The 18,050-nt window shown below is 38.3% G+C and overlaps 1 protein-coding gene and 1 long non-coding RNA gene across 2 annotated transcripts in view; one reads left to right on the top strand and one right to left on the bottom strand.

The window, feature by feature from the left end:
* The window catches only part of LOC138402373 (uncharacterized), a 404,494-nt gene that overhangs the window by 246,295 nt on the left and 140,149 nt on the right, over nucleotides 1–18,050 (bottom strand). The window lies entirely within an intron of this gene.
* On the top strand, nucleotides 1,522–17,260 carry LOC138402374 (pickpocket protein 28-like). The gene is made up of 10 exons (XM_069498654.1): nucleotides 1,522–1,602; nucleotides 2,889–3,048; nucleotides 3,249–3,384; nucleotides 4,940–5,048; nucleotides 10,459–10,540; nucleotides 10,986–11,259; nucleotides 12,633–12,689; nucleotides 14,533–14,656; nucleotides 15,954–16,060; nucleotides 17,121–17,260. The coding sequence occupies exons 2-10, from the start codon at nucleotides 2,998–3,000 to the stop codon at nucleotides 17,258–17,260; spliced, it is 1,080 nt and encodes a 359-aa protein (XP_069354755.1). The 5' UTR covers nucleotides 1,522–1,602; nucleotides 2,889–2,997.

Genomic DNA, 18,050 nt, shown 5'->3' with positions numbered 1-18,050 from the left:
ATTAACAATATAAGATTCAAAAAAATTAGAATGACGATATTGAAATCAAAAAGATTTTTTGAAAATATAACAACACTACATGGCACCAATCAGTTCACATGGATGAAGGATCGTAGTTTGTATGTATGGGCAGTCGTTATGTCTTTATACATGCTGGCTTCTATGGGGTTCATGTATGTTATGAGTGGTAGATATAAGAATGACCAGATCATAACCAGGGTGAGTTTGCAACATTTTTCGAAGATAGCAATCATCGTCAACTAAAATGGTAAATTAAAACTACCTGACTATTCATAAGTACTTGTAAAAAGTTTACATTAATAAAAAAACATTCTATTCTATTCTATTCAACCGATAGACGTTCACTGGCACCGATTCCGTTGTCTTTCTGTGAACTAAATTTACAGTATCTGCATCCTTTTCTTTTTAACAATGCTAAAAAGGGACAGAACATGAAATTTATTTTTAAAAGACTAAATTTTAGTGCACGCTACATATTTAAACAGTAGGCTCGCGAATACAGCTGTAGTACGGAACCCTTGGTGCGCGAGTCGGAGTCGCACTTGGCGCACACTACGTAAGTTTTATTGTATTATTTTCATTAAAAAAAATTACGATAATAATTAGTTCCAAATACATTTCAAGCTCGAGTTCATCAAACAAGGCTGGATATAATTATTGTTATGTGATGTAGATTAATTAGCTGACATGAGCTGACAAGTTTACCCTTTGAATTCAATCTTTGTGGGATGCAATCAATCATTTCCAATGTAATTAACCTATCTAGAGGCAGAGATTTTAGAATTTAGACAATAATGGCACTGATTCTGAGCACAACTACATTTTAGAGCATTCGCATCCTCTTCTTACTAATGTAATACGAGAAGGACAGACACAGTTTGACAGGTTTAAATTTAATTTAGAGCCGTCAAACCTCGTGACGTTAGCAGCTAGCGCGTGTCTATTGTTTAAATTTGTAGCGTGCACTAAAATTCAGAGTCATTAAATGTAAAATTCATGTTCCGTCCTTTTTTAGCAATAGTAAAGTATGCAGATACTCTGAACTTAGTTTCGAGAAAGACAACAAAATTGGTGCCACTGTCATTAATGTTAGACAGACCCATACGTTACTTAGGAATCCATGTTGCTGTAGGAAAAACAAACTTAGATCATCCTTAACCGGCTCACTACTGAGCACATGTCTCCTTTCAAAATGAGAAGTGGTTGGCTATAGTCCACAACGCCTGGCCAAATGCTGATTGGCAGACTTCACACACCTTTGAGAACATTTAAAAAAACTCTTAGGCATGCAGGTTTTTTAACGATGTTTTCCTTCAACGAAGAGTTTCCACTCTATTTAAAAAATCTAAATCTACATGGACAAAGTCACTGGCATCATCTAGTCAAGAATAAAACAAAGAGAATCTAGACGTTAATTCAATTTTGTTTATGAACCGTCAAATAAGGAAAGCGTTATAATATTATCTTTGATTTTCAGATAAATGCAAATTGTAAAGTGAATCAGGTGCCGTTTCCCGCCGTCAGCATTTGCAACTTTGATCTAGTTTCACTCAAGCAGACCCAAAGTATTACTAGAATATTGTAAGTATATAATTACTAGCGACTTCGTCCGCGTAGATTAAGGTTTTTTAAAATCCCGTGGAAACTCTTTAATTTTCCGGGATAAAAAGTAACCTATGTCCTTCCCCGGGATATACGCTAACTCTGTACCAAATTTCATCAAAATCGGTTGAGCGGTTGGGCCGTGAAAAGCTAGCAGACAGACAGACACACTTTCGCATTTATAATATTGGTATGGATTTAGGTTTTTAAAACTCCCGTAGGAACTCTTTGATTTTCTGGAATAAAAAGGTAGCGTGTGTCACTCTCCAGGTCTTTATATACTCCATCTATATATTATACCCATGCAAAAAATCACGTCGATCCGTTGCTTCTTTGCGTCGTGATTGAAGGACAAACCAACAAATTTGTATGGGATTACGTAACAGAGAGAGCGTTATTTGTATATGTAGGCGAAGCTGACTGCCTTTATAGGATGATGATGATTGATGATTAAGCAGATAAGTCAGGATTACAACATTATAGATTAACCGAGCCTTCGTGGGCGCACCGAAGATTTTCTCGCATTACGAGAGACAACACAAAGTACCCTCAACAATAACTATAGCAACCTTCATTTATGACTCATGACAACAACGTCTCCTATGACTAGACAACCCTAACTACGTCCCTACCTACACCGGCTCCTCCATCCCCATACCGGTCCCAGACCAACCAGCTAACCTAGCACACCACAACTAGTACTATAAATCTCAACCAACTGAAACCACATTAGGTTACAACAACAATTCTAAAACCTACAGTATGATACTACGTGTCTATTGAAAACCGCCTCTGGCCAGAGCCAGACGAATCATGAACCACTACGGATAGCGAGTCCGATTTTATAGGCTCACTAGCTTATGCTCGCGACTTCGTCCGCGTGGACTACAAAATTTCAAAACCCTATTTCACCCCCTTAGGAGTTGAATTTTCAAAAATCCTTTGTTAGCGGATGCCTACGTCATAATAGCTATCTGCATGCCAAATTTCAGCCCGATCCGTCCAGTAGTTTGAGTTGTGTGTTGATAGATCAGTCAGTCAGTCAGTCAGTCAGTCAGTCAGTCACCTTTTCCTTTTATATATTATATAGGCTCACAACGACGTAGGGACGATGACGTCAAGTTCAATGAGCAATCAGTTTACAACTAAAGACGGCGATGCCGACATATACTTACTTCTTTCCGCGGATAGGGTATAGGCCACATGTCACTCTAGACTTCAGACTAGAATCCAGACTAGTTTACCATTATACCTACCGTTTTCAGGTTAGACCACAATCGATCGCAAGCAGAAATAGAAGACTTTTACCGCAGTATTCCAGAACTGACTAATTTTGGCAAATCAGTCAGTAAGCTGAGCAACTTCTCACGAATTATGCACATCTTGAAACAACACTATTTCACGGTGGAAACTATAATGGAAGAGGTAAAATTGTTGTGTTTTGGGATTTGTGTGGTGCTGCGTGATGGTGGTGCGTATTGCTTGCCCGGTGGCTGGTTTTTCCTGCATATTTAGCAGTGGGAGGGCGGGCGGTGCATGTCGCATATTGCACCATACATATTTTATCTGTTTCTGGGGATTATAGCAAATTAAGCTTTCAGTTCATTGTAACTCATATTTTGCAGGTACACCAAACTTGTGAAGATCTGCTCATTTACTGCACGTTCAACAGAAGCCCGAAGAGTTGCAGCGAGATGTTCAACCTGATCAAAACGTATGACGGCCATTGCTGCACCTTCAACTATGCTGCACTTAACGAGGGTAACCTGGAGTGAGTAGAATTGGGTATTTGACTACGTCATCATCATCATGATACACCCATCACCGGCTCACTACAGAGCACGGGTCTCCTCTCAGAGTGAGATGGGTTTTGGCCATAGTCTACCACGCTGGTCATGTGCGGACCGGTAGACTTCACACACCTTTGAGAACATTATGAAGAACTCTCAGGCATGCAGGTTTCCTCACGATGTTTTCCTTCATCGTTAAAGCAAGTGACATTTAATTAATTAAAACGTATATAACTCCGAAAAGTTAGAGGTGCGTGCCCGGGATCGAACCCCCGACCTCCTATTAGAAGGCGGACGTCCTAACCACTAGGCTATCAGAGCACTTATTGACTATATCAAAAATAAATTATTTCTCAGTGCTAGAGGGTCTTCCAAAATACCTACGTAAAATCCACGTCCTTTGTTAGTTTTGAGTGTAATAACCATTTTTAACTTATCGTTTAAACTAAAAAAGTACGTCATTATGATGTGTGACGTCACATTCCATTATTTCAGAAAAAGCTACTGATTTGACTAATTGTCAAACGGCGTATATCCCTTACTATTAATCTTCCTTCCTTCCTTCCTTACTTATAAATCAATCCGCGTGGCTTGTGGATTTAGTTTTTTGAAATTCCGCCCCAACAGAACAACGAATCAGCGTAATTTTTTGCATGAATATAGCTGAAGACCTGGAGAGTGACATAAGCTACGTTTTATCCAAGAAAATCAAAGAGCTTCCACGGAATTTTAAAAACTAAATCCACGCGGATGAATTTGTGGACATGAGCTAGTTAAAAATATTGTGAACATGAGGATCAATAATTATTATTCTAAAAATCTCTTCATTAAATCTAAAGCGCTAGTAATTCGACCGTGTTAATTTAACCCACTCGCGGCTCAATATAGTACAGAGTTGAATAAAGTTTTTCTGGGAATTTTCCTTTGAATAACGATTATAATAGAAAGTGGAAAATAAGGGGTGTAAGAACTCTCCCAGTGACCCTGAATAAGTTTTTTGGGTATTTTCCTTTATCTCAGCTCAGCTCAATAGAAATTGGCAATTAAGGATGTTACATGTAAAACGAGAAATCTAACATACTAGCTGATGCCCGCGACTTCGTCCGCGTGGATTTAGGTTTTTTGGGAACTTTTTGATTTTTCTTTTATTATATTATGTGTAGTGATTTTGTGTGCTGCAAAAAGCTATGATAGCCTAGTGGTTATTACATCCACCTCCTAATCGGAGATCGGGGGTTCGATCCCGGGCACGCACCTCTATAACTTTTCGGAATTATGTACGTTTTAATTAATTAAATATCACTCACTTTAACGGTGAAGGAAAATATCGTGAGTAAACCTACCTGAGAGTTCTCCATAATGTTCTCAAAGGTGTGTGAAGTCTGCCAATCCGCCCTTGGCCAGCGTGATAGTCTATAGCCAAAACCCATCTCACTCTGAGAGGAGACCCGTGCTCTGTAGTGAGCCAGCGATGGGTTGATCATGATAAAAAAAAAATTAAAAAAAAAAAAAAAAAATGATGATAGGTATTTCTTTCAGTGACATAACTGATGACGAGGATATTGAAGACTACGTGGACCCTAGTGGCATTGATTTGAAGACTAGTGGAATTGTTGTTACGTCGGAATCTGGCCGGTAACATATAATTTTTTTTTTTTCTTTTTTTTTTAAAAAGAATATTAGCCATGTTAAATGACTAATATTGGGTTATTCCCGTTGAGTCACACCCCCGTGTGTAACACTGTGACACAAGGTGCCTAAAATTTCAAAACATTCCCGTTGAGTAACACTGTTACACAACGGGAATTAATTTGAACTTGTTGGTACCTTGTGTCACACCTACATAAATACATATTATTGCGCGTGTATCAAAGTATTAACTGATTGTGCACTTTTCCGGGATGTTATTTATTTATAAATACAAGATGGCGGACATGAATTTTTTTACAAAAAACTGACATGGGTATCGTTTTTAGGGTTTTCGAGGGTGCTGAATTTGATGATGACATTTATTCTGAAATCCAAGATGGCGGACATTATTTTTTTCACAAAAAATTGACATGGGTGTCGTTTTCAGGGTTTTCGAGGGTGCTGAATTTGATGATGACATTTATTCTGAAATCCAAGATGGCGGACATGAATTTTTTTACAAAAAATTGACATGGGTGTCGTTTTTAGGGTTTTCGAGGGTGCTGAATTTGATGATGACATTTATTCTGAAATCCAAGATGGCGGACATGATTTTTTTCACAAAAAATTGACATGGGTGTCGTTTTCAGGGTTTTCGAGGGTGCTGAATTTGATGATGACATTTATTCTGAAATCCAAGATGGCGGACATGTATTTTTTACAAAAAATTTACATGGGTGTCGTTTTCAGGGTTTTCGAGGGTGCTGAATTTGATGATGACATTTATTCTGAAATCCAAGATGGCGGACATGATTTTTTTCACAAAAAATTGACATGGGTGTCGTTTTCTGGGTTTTCGAGGGTGCTGAATTTGATGATGACATTTATTCTGAAATCCAAGCTGGCGGACATGAATTTTTTTAAAAAAAAATTGACATGGGTGTCGTTTCAGGGTTTTCTAGGGTGCTGAATTTGATGATGACATTTATTCTGAAGTCCAAGATGGCGGACATGATTTTTTTTACAAAAAATTGACATGGGTGTCGTTTTCAGGGTTTTCGAGGGTGCTGAATTTGATGATGACATTTATTCTGAAATCCAAGATGGCGGACATGGATTTTTTTACAAAAAATTTACATGGGTGTCGTTTTCAGGGTTTTCGAGGGTGCTGAATTTGATGATGACATTTATTCTGAAATCCAAGATGGCCGTCATGGATTTTTTTACAAAAAATTGACATGGGTGTCCTTTTCAGGGTTTTCGAGGGTGCTAAATTTGATGATGACATTTATTCTGAAATCCGAGATGGCGGACATGATTTTTTTTACAAAAAATAGACATGGGTGTCGTTTTCAGGGTTTTCGAGGGTGCTGAATTTGATGATGACATTTATTCTAAAATCCAAGATGGCGGACATGATTTTTTTTTTACAAAAAATTGACATGGGTGTCCTTTTCAGAGATTTCGTGGGTGCTGAATTTGATGAAGACATTTATTCTGAAATCCGAGATGGCGGACATGATTTTTTTTACAAAAAATTGACATGGGTGTCCTTTTCAGGGTTTTCGAGGGTGCTGAATTTGATGATGACATTTATTCTGAAATCCAAGATGGCAGACATGAATTTTTTTACAAAAAATTGACATGGGTGTCGGTTTCAGGGTTTTCGAGGGTGCTGAATTTGATGATGACATTTATTCTAAAATCCAAGATGGCGGACATGGATTTTTTTACAAAAAATTGACATGGATGTCGTTTTCAGGGTTTTAGAGGGTGCTGAATTTAATGATGACATTTATTCTGAAATCCAAGATAGCGGACAGGGATATTTTACAAAAAAATTAAGATTAAAATACAGAATAAATGTCATCATCAAATTCAGCACCCTCGAAAACCCTGCAAAACGACACCCATGTCAATTTTTTGTGAAAAAAATCATGTCCGCCATCTTGGATTTCAGAATAAATGTCATCATCAAATTCAGCACCCTAGAAAACCCTGAAACGACACCCATGTCAATTTTTTGTAAAAAAAATTCATGTCCGCCAGCTTGGATTTCAGAATAAATGTCATCATCAAATTCAGCACCCTCGAAAACCCTAAAAACGACACACATGTAAATTTTTTGTAAAAAAATCCATGTCCGCCATCTTGGATTTCAGAATAAATGTCGTCATCAAATTCAGCACCCTCGAAAACCCTGAAAACGACACCCATGTCAATTTTTTGTAAAAAAATCATGTCCGCCATCTTGGATTTCAGAATAAATGTCATCATCAAATTCAGCACCCTCGAAAACCCTGAAAACGACACCCATGTAAATTTTTTGTAAAAAAATCCATGTCCGCCATCTTGGATTTCAGAATAAATGTCATCATCAAATTCAGCACCCTCGAAAACCCTGAAAACGACACCCATGTCAATTTTTTGTAAAAAAAATCATGTTCGCCATCTTGGACTTCAGAATAAATGTCATCATCAAATTCAGCACCCTAGAAAACCCTGAAACGACACCCATGTCAATTTTTTGTAAAAAAAATTCATGTCCGCCAGCTTGGATTTCAGAATAAATGTCATCATCAAATTCAGCACCCTCGAAAACCCTGAAAACGACACCCATGTCAATTTTTTGTGAAAAAAATCATGTCCGCTATCTCGGATTTCAGAATAAATGTCATCATCATATTCAGCACCCTCGAAAACCCTGAAAACGACACCCATGTCAATTTTTTGTAAAAAATACATGTCCGCCATCTTGGATTTCAGAATAAATGTCATCATCAAATTCAGCACCCTCGAAAACCCTGAAAACGACACCCATGTCAATTTTTTGTAAAAAAAATCATGTCCGCCATCTTGGACTTCAGAATAAATGTCATCATCAAATTCAGCACCCTAGAAAACCCTGAAACGACACCCATGTCAATTTTTTGTAAAAAAAATTCATGTCCGCCAGCTTGGATTTCAGAATAAATGTCATCATCAAATTCAGCACCCTCTAAAACCCTGAAAACGACACCCATGTCAATTTTTTGTAAAAAAAATCATGTCCGCCATCTTGGATTTCAGAATAAATGTCATCATCAAATTCAGCACCCTCGAAAACCCTAAAAACGACACCCATGTCAATTTTTTGTAAAAAAATTCATGTCCGCCATCTTGTATTTATAAATAAATAACATCCCGGAAAAGTGCACAATCAGTTAATACTTGATACACGCGCAATAATATGTATTTATGTAGGTGTGACACAAGGTGCCAACAAGTTCAAATTAATTCCCGTTGTGTAACAGTGTTACTCAACGGGAATGTTTTGAAATTTTAAGTACCTTGTGTCACAGTGTTACACACGGGGGTGTGACTCAACGGGAATAACCCCTAATATTCCCCTTTCCTCTCCAATTAAGCGTCAGGCTTGTGCTAGGAGTAGGTACGACAATAGTGCAATGGGTGGGGTTTGAACCGTCGACCTTTCGGTTTCAGTCCACTCCTATGCCGGTTGAGCTATTGAGGCTTAGATCATCTTTTCATAGAATTATAATAATATTGTAAATTGATCTCTTGAAAAGAGCAAGCGCCGAGTTTCTTGCTAGTTCTTCTCGGTTGGAACTTCATTCCGAACCAGTGATAAATTAAACTAGTTGACGATTCAAAAGCACTTGTAAAAGTTTATTTGAATAAAAATCTATTTAAAAAAATCCCACCAAAAACATTTTAATATTTGTTTGCCAAGACTCACAAGTTCATAATGTCACTGTTAAAAGTTATGAGATTTCTAGTAGAGCCAAGCCCCTAGCTGAGCTTCGATTTGGCCAGTTTTTTTTTCATTTACATGGCAGCCATTTTTAATTTTTATTTCTTGTTGTTATAGCGGCAATACACATTCTGTGAATATTTCAACTCTCTTCATAATATTACGTTTCACAAGATACAGCCCGCTGACAGACAGACAGACGGACGGACGGACAGCGGATGCTTAGTAATAAGGTAAGGTCCCATTGGAACCCTAAAATCCCTAAAATAAAATAAAATAAAAAAATTTTTTTTTGTTCAAATAAACTTTTACAAGTATCTATTTTTGAATCATCAACTGGGTCTATCTAAAAATGTTAATATTTCACTCAATGCCTCTCACTATTATGAAAGTAACTTTTAAAAAGTTTTGATGAAAAAACAATAGCCAACTTTCTTTTTACATTTGAATGGGTTCGTATTCCGAATTTATTACAAAAAAAAAACAATTTTATCGCTTGAGAAAGTTGAAGATTGTTGTTGTGAATTTCTAAATTCCACCCGAGCGAAGCCGGGGCGGGTCAGCTAGTCTTAGTATATTTGACACAGCTAGCCCTAAAGCAGCCCTATTTTTTTAGGAGTTCACGTCACCATACCATAGCCTAATATTTGACAATATATCGTCGATTCAGGATCAAACCGAGAGTTCGCTGACTTTAGTTCGCTCTGGTGTCGGCCCGAACCGATTAAATAATAAATTATAAGCGATACCCATTTTAACCCTTCCGACCACGAAACCACGAAACCCTAAAATTACATTAACGCCCCAGAGAATAGCTCATTATTCTGATCATAATTAATATGTAAATCTAAAAGCCTGCTATGATGCGTTAGGACTTGCCTACATACAAAGTGTGACGGCAGAGACCCGACACTGCAATCACATCACAGGATATCACACTGAGTTTTAGTAGGGGAGCCCAAGAGGCTAAATAGGGATTTACTCGAGCGTCGTAGGGACATATTGGATCGTGAAGATTAGATGCTAAAAAGAAAAAAGGTTACAATATGATGTAACCCCTTTCACTGGTGGGGAAAGCGCGTACAGGTTTTCAAAAATGTATAAAAAATATATTCATAAAGAAATACTCGTGCGCTTTAGATATTAATAGTATGTAATGCGCCCCACGTGTTTTTTTATCGCAAAAATATTTATCTATTCGTTTGCATGGTTGGGGTGGTCGTACGAAGGTGTAGAATTGGGGGGCGCTCTATCTTAGGCACTTCCCACCAGGTCTAATTGCAGACAAGCGCCGAGCGCGAGTCTATTAATTAAAAAAAAGTAAAGAAAAAAGAAAATGAACCCAAAAAAATATCGAGAGCGTCAGATATTGAGAAGGGATGTTAAGTAAATCCCCAAGATTTGGACGCAATCAAAAGTCATAGCCGCTTTTGAAACTTTGTGACTCCGATTTCCTTATGTCGCGCTCAATTGTCAGATCAATGAAATGCACACTTTTCCGCATCTAATTAACTTACCTTGCCTTAATCTGACGCGCTCGAGTAAATCCCAAAATCCGCTCTTGAGCCCTCTACCTTTTGTTGTGGGTTTGGGTGGGTGGTTTGTCATTATGTTGATTTAAAATAATACTGTGTCAACTAACAAATTTTGTATTTTTTTCAGTGGATCAGGATTGAGTGTGGTCTTCATTGTAGAACCTGGTAACTACCCGAATTGGTCATTGACACCCTATCATGGAGCTAAGGTAGACTCATAATTCATTTTTGAAGACCATACTACATAGTAGGAAACACTTGTACCATGCAAAAAATCACGTCGATCCGTTGCCACGTTGCTAGATTTTTTTTTTTTTTTTAAAAGAATATTAGCCATGTTAAATGACTAATATTCCCCTTTCCTCTCCAACTAAGCGTCAGGCTTGTGCTAGGAGTAGGTACGACAATAGTGCAACGGGCGGGGTTTGAACCGGCGACCTTTCGGTTTTCAGTCCACTCCTTTACCGGTTGAGCTATTGAGGCTCAAAGATGATTGAAGGACAAACCAAAAACCAATCAACTAACAAATCAGTCACTAGCCATTATAAATGCGAAAGTGTATGTTCGTTTATTAGTTAACGCCGTCAGGGGGCAACGGATTAACCTGATTTTTTACATGAATGTAGTTGAAGACCTGGAATGAAAAAATTCCAGATTCTCATCACAGACCCAACCGACTACCCAGAAACAACGGTGCTATACAAATTCGTGGTACCAGGCGAGTCTTTAGACATCAAAGTGGAACCGAAGATATTCCAGAGCGACGAAGACATTCGTCGCTTGCCTGTGGAGACGAGGGCGTGCATGTTCCACGACGAGGCGGCTTTGGCTCACTCATATAGATATAGTACTGAGACTTGCAAAACTGAGTGCAAGATGAAGAATTACGCTCATCACTGTGGGTGCATACCTTATAAGTACCCTAGAGGTTGGTATATAGTAAAGAAGTAAAAATTACCCTATTCAAAGCGTATTGCCAATCCTTCTACTCGAGCGGTCTGTGGGTCAGATACTCCAAAAAAGCGCTGAACTCACTGAGAGTACAATACAATAATGCATTCAGAATGCTGCTGGGGCTGCCGAGGGGCTGTAGCGCTAGTGGAATGTTCACGGAGGCCAGGACTGATGGCTTTCATGCCATCATCCGTAAAAAGATGGCCTCCCTCCTACAGCGTCTTCGTAGCAGTTCCAGCAGCATTCTGGGTGCAATTAAAGAGAGGATAGGCTGCCCAATAATTAAGCATTGGGTGGCTGTGGCCACCGGGCGCCTAGAGCTGCCACGTTAGGCCACTTTATTTAATCAGTAAGCACTAACATTACTAACATAACTATAAGGAAATTAACATACTAACTTTAGTAAATATATAGTTGTAAATTTAAATATGGACTAGAACTGGTCTGAAATAAAAGATTATTTATTTATTTATATTCCACCATCATTAACCTAATAATAATTGCAAATGAACTTTTTAAAATTTAAAATCAGAACGAATCTATCAAAAATAAGATTATTTTGCTATTTTGGTCAGTTGGCGTCAACAATCAAGTGATCCGCCCGCCCATGAACATTTTTTTCCTCAAAAAACCTTCAATCTATTGCCAGCTTTAAAAGAATTTCGTTAATCCGCCCCTCGAGTACACACAGTAGGAAGTTTCACATTTTGCTATACAGGGTGTAACCAGAACGCTAGCAAAAATTTGGCGTTATTGTTATACTACCTAAACACCAGTGGCGTGCAGGTCAAAGAGGCATACATGCACTGCGTACCCCAGTAGTAATAGCTCAGCATATTTTTCATGATGACCTGCCAGTAAACAGGTTCCTACCTAACTAATGCCTACCCTGGCTTAAAAGTCTGTGGACGCCACTGCTAAACACAATCCAATACTGAAAATGAAAATGAAAATGAAAATCTTTTTTATTCGTATAAACTTTTACAAGTGCTTACGAATAGTCGGATGCATCTACCACTACTAACTAATACTAATAACCATTTGCCTTATTTTGTAGTTTTAGTGATTTCGTGTTTTTCAAACTCACAATGTGTAGCGTGCAAAACTCGGGTCAATGCCTCGCTTACGACGTGTCATTGACTCAACATTGGTTGACCTCAGCGTCAGTCAGATGTTTTATGTGCGTGTGTGTGTCGTAAACTTTTACAAAATTATAGGGGATTTTATAAAAAAGCCCGCGTTTTTTGTGGTATCATATTATCAGTAGGTAATCATCAGTACTATCACCTGTCTTTGTTTTGCCAGCGTTCTGGTTACATCCTGTATTTAATTCCATCTTGTCCACAGATAAGACGTCACGTATTTGCGATTTCCACGACTTAGAGTGCCTTAACAATCTGAGAGGTGAGATTTATCTCAATTCCATTTAAGTATATCTATTGTCCGCGACAGGTTGAGATGGCAATCGGGGTATGAGGTTGGGGGACGGGGCTTAGCACGGGGGCTGTGCGTGTGTGTGGGGCGTTCCCTCGTCGATCGCCATTTCAACCTATCGCGTACTATACTCGCACGAAACGATTTACCTCAACGTTTCAGATACGGGTTGCTAAGGTGTAGAATGCCCTTTCAGCGTCCATGTTTCCTGCCACGTATAACTTAAGTACCTTCAAAACATGAGTGAATATGCGTCAATAATATTATGATAGGTGTGGTGGTGTGTGATGTGTGTGGTGTGATTATAATATTATAGGCATCTTCTAGGCAAGCGCGCTCCAATCTAGACCTCATAATTTTTTTTACCTTTTTTTAAGCATGATTGCCGTAAAGCGCAAGCTAATCACCCAATAAAAATAATATAAATAAACTAGCTTATGCTTGCGACTTTGTCCGCGTAGACAACATTGATTTCAAACCCCCATTTAACCCACTTAGGGGTAGAATTTCGAAAAATCCTTTCTTAGCGGATACCTACTATTTACAAAGAACACACCCTCCAAATTTCATGTCTCTAGGACCAACGGTTTAGGCTGTGCGTTGATATCACAGGTTGATATATAAGTGAGTCAGTCAGCCAGTCAGGACTTTGAATTTAATATACATATATAGAAGATATTATTACAAATATTTTTTCTAAACTCAAAGCGTTATGAATTTCGTTTTGTTTTATCGTTACTAAAATCTTGAATCCTTAATCAGGGATTTCTCGGGTTGAAGAACTTCTTTGCGATTGTAATATGCAAAGGGATCATTAGCTGATTAGAGTTTTAATATTTAAACTTTTGTGAAATAATTACACAATGTAATCTGAATAATTACCTAAATATCTCTGAGTTTGAATTTTCTGCAAAGTGAAAGGGTTGAGATTGCTAGATGTTATCACTAATTTCCACAAACAAAATAACGAGCTAAATCTAAATAAATATAAAAGGAAAAGGTGACTGTCTGTCTGATCTATCAACGCATAGCTCAAACTACTGGACGGATGGGGCTAAAAGGCATGCAGATAGCTATTATGACGTAAGCATCATCAGAAAGGATTTTTGAAAATTCAACCCCTAAGGGGGTCAAACAGGGGATTGAAATTTAAGTAGTTCACGCGGATGATGTCGCGAGTATAAGCTAGTTATCTAAATATATAAAAGAGAAATACCACTCACTCACTGACTGACTGACTAATCACGAAATCTCAGAAACTATAAAGCCTACAAACTTAAAATTTGGAAGGTAGGTTCTTTCTTGGACGTAAGTGTCAGCTAAGAAACGGTTTTGAAAAATTCACCCCCTAAGGGTGCGAAAAGGGGGGTCGAAAATTGTATGAAAGTCCTATGTTTTTGGAGTTAGAGACGTGAAAATCGACATTTAGGTTATTAGCTTTAAATAATAAAAATCTGTATAATTCAGTTTAGGAAATTCCCCCCTTAAGGGTGGTAAAATAGGGGGCAATATTTTTATATAAAAGTTTTAACAATTGTTATTTTTACTTGAAATTTGAAATGTAGGCTATTTCTAGGGGGTAGGTATCAGATAAGAAAGGATCTTACTAAATTCCCCCCCTAAGGGAGTAAAATGGGGGTGGAATGGTTATATGAAAATCCTATGTTTTTGAAGTTAGAGATATGAAAATTGGCATGTAGGTAAGTGAGGCCTTTTGCAGCGGGAAAATTTCAGATCTCATGAGAAACCAGTTCGCGGACGAAGTCGCGGGCATCTCTCAGTACATAATAATTATAATTGATTGTTTTGTCAGCTCACAGAACGGGAGAAGGGAGGACTTGCAACCCAGTTTGTTACATCGAGTGCAGAGATAAGAAGTATAGTATTGCCAGTGACGTCATGCCTCTTCTAGCGGATTTCTACCCACCGAACGTGACGTAAATATTTTACAGTACAAGAATACAAGCTACTATGTACTTGTACTCATCTACTTATTACGTTGAGACAAAAAAACCGGCCAAGTGCGAGTCAGGCTCGCGCAATGAGGGTTCCGTACTACAGTCGTATTTTTTCGACATTTTGCAGGATAATTCAAAACTATGATACATAAAAATAAATAAAAATCTGTTTTAGAATGCACAGATGAAGACCTTTCATATGATACCCCACTTGATATAGTTATCTTACTTAGAAAATTGAAAATACTAATTATTAGTTCATGACCACAATTTTTTTTTTTTTGTGTGATGTAACCACAAATTCACGATTTTCAGATTTTACCCCAAATGCCAGCTATAAGATCTACCTACCTGCCAAATTTCGTGATTCTAGGTCAACTGGAAGTACCCTGTAGGTTTCTTGACTGACTGACAGACAGACAGACAACAAAGTGATCCTATAAGGGTTCCGTTATTCCTTTTGAGGTACGGAACCCTAAAAAAATAGTCAATACCTATTAAAAGTGTTCACCATCAATCTCAATCTATCGTCGGTCCACTACTATGCACGAGTTCTCAAAGTAAGAAATGTTCCGCCGTCCACCACACTGGCCAAGAGCGGATTGGGACACTTCACACACCCTTGAAAATATTATGGAGAACTTGCAGCCATACAGATTTCCTCACGATGTTTTCCTTTGCCGTTAAAACAAGAGATATTTATTGATTAAAACGCACATAGCTCCGAAAGGTTAGATGTGCCCGGGATCGAACCCCAGACTCCTCGAATAGGAGGCCAAAGTCTAGACTAGACTATCTATAGGTAGTCTATAGTCCGCGACAGGTTGAGATAGCAATCGGGGTATGCCCACCCGCACGTCACCCTACGCTCGCCCGCACCAGGTTAGCGCGGGGGCTGTTTAGGTGTGCGGGGCGCTGCATTCCCTCTCCGAATGCCATCTCGACATGTATCGTTTTGGTAGACTATCTAGAAACATTCGTACATCGTAATATGAGGTACTAGCGGATGCCCGCGACTTCGTCCGTGTGAATTTAGGTTTATAAAAATTCCGTAAGAACTCTTTGACTTTTCGGGATAAAAAGTAACCTATATCACTCTCCAGGTCTTTAACTACACCCATGAAAAAAATCGCCTCAATCCGTTGGTCCGTTGCGATGTGATTGAAGGACAAACCGACAAACAAACACACTTTCGCATTTATAATAATAAAGGTATGGTTTTCAACAAAAAAATAAGTACTTAAAAAAATGTGTTCAATTTTTTTTTCATTTTTAGAAAAGATCGTAACATCAGCGAGCTGTCGTCAGTGCAAGTGTATTTCGCAAAATCTACCTGCAACTGTTATGACAGGATGCTGTTGATTGACTTCAATTACTTTGTCGGTAAGAATACTCCGCAACCCGCTGAGCTATGTCAGTTACTCTAGTTCTCCTACGGATCTCCTCATTTCTGATTTGATCACGTAGAGAAACTCCGCACATAGCTCTCTCCATCGCCCGCTGAGTGACTCTGAGCTTTCTTATGAGGCCCATAGTTAGCGACCATGTCTCGGATCCATATGTCATCACTGGCAACACGCACTGTTTGAGGACTTTGGTCTTCAAGCACTGATGAATTTTGGACAAGAAGACATCTCGAAGCATTCTTAACGCTGCCCAACTGAGTTGGATTCGGCGGCTGACCTCTTTCTCGAAATTGGACCTACTCAACTGAATTGTATATCCTAGATATAGATATACACGGTGAAATTTTAGTGGTTGTCTTCCCGCGGCAGTACGATTTGCCCTCAGTAGTACTATCAAAATTTTGAGTTAAAATAAAAAATAAAAATGTTTTTGTTTTGAAATAATAATAAAAAATCGACAACTCGAAAGTGTGAGAAAGAATAGTAACTCCCTCGACGTAACGTGAATAGTGGGTAGGTGAATCCACTCGAACCGCGCTGCCAATAAAGTGAAAAAGTTTAGAGCAATATAAGCTCTCGCGCGTAGTGATACGGCATAAACTAGCCTGCACGCACGCGGTATCACTATTGGTTCGAGGTTTCATTCGATTTTTGTTTTTCTCGATTGTAAATTTGTCATTTTTGACTCTAATATTTTTTTATATTTAAAAATCGATTGTAATAACACTACAAAATCATTTCGCTTCGGGAAAACAACCATCAAAATTTCAGCGTGTATACTCGTCTACAATTGCGAATGCAGAGCTCCCAACGATTACTAGCTGGGTGGGGTGGGACATAAGAAAACCTTCAATGGATTAGAAATAAATATCAAATGAGCTTGGTGGCTATCATTCAGTGTTAGACACTGAGTTGGAAAGGCAACCCGTTGTTCTCAGTAGTGAGCCAGCAATGGGTGGCTGATGATGATGAATATGAGTATAAAATCGGCGCAATATGTCATCCAAACTAATGTTATTACCGTTTCTATTTTCCAGCGACATACGGGGGCGTGTTTTCGCTGAGCTTCGGCGCGTCGATCATTACGTTATTCGAAATCATGTATTTGCTCATGTCACTCTCGTTCAAAGTGCTATGGAGCAGTATCAAGCAGTCCAATAAAATTGTTTTGAAGTAAATGTGTTTGTTTTTATTGAATTTTGATAAAATTTTTTAGAACCCTCATTGATTATTTTAACCAATCAAACCAATAATATATTAAATGCAAAAAAGTAACGTCTAGGGAAACAGTAAACAGTAGGTAACAAAGAAATTGATAGACATTGGTACTGATTCTGAGTACAACTAAACTGTAGAGCATTCACATCCTCTTCTTATTAAAATAATATGAAAAGGACAGACATAGTTTGACAGTTTTAAGTTTAATTTAGAACCGTCAAACCTCGTGACTTAAGCTGCCAGTCGCGAGCGTATCGTTTTTTGTAGAGTGCACTAAAATTTAGAGTCTTTAAATGTAAAATTCATGTTCCGTCCTTTTTTAGCAATATTAAAAAGAAGAGGATGCAGATACTCTTAATTTAGTTTAGCGAAAAACAACAGAATCACCGCCATTGTTTTTCTACTTGTCTCATAGAAATTATATGTATGATGATAAAGCAATAGTTCCCGAGTGATTGGCTTAAGAGATTGGTTTGGCTTGTATATACACACATTTGTTAACCTGTTATATACAAGCAAGCCAACCCGATAGACCTTGCTAACACATACTTCATTATCAAAATCGGTTAAAAGTATGGGCCGTGAAAAGCTGACACCACAGAATCCATACTGATATTATAAATGCGAAAGTGTGTCTGTCTGTCTGCTAGCTTTTCACGGCCCATCCATTTAACAAATTTTGACGAAATTTGGTACAGAGATAGCTTGTATTCCGGGAAATGAAAGAGTTCCCACAGTTTTAAAAATCG

Source organism: Maniola hyperantus, chromosome 5 (genome assembly GCF_902806685.2).
Source record: "Maniola hyperantus chromosome 5, iAphHyp1.2, whole genome shotgun sequence".
Taxonomy (NCBI): Eukaryota; Metazoa; Arthropoda; class Insecta; order Lepidoptera; family Nymphalidae; genus Maniola; species Maniola hyperantus.
Note: the sequence above shows the minus strand (reverse complement) of the source record. Positions and strands in the feature narration are given on the sequence as shown.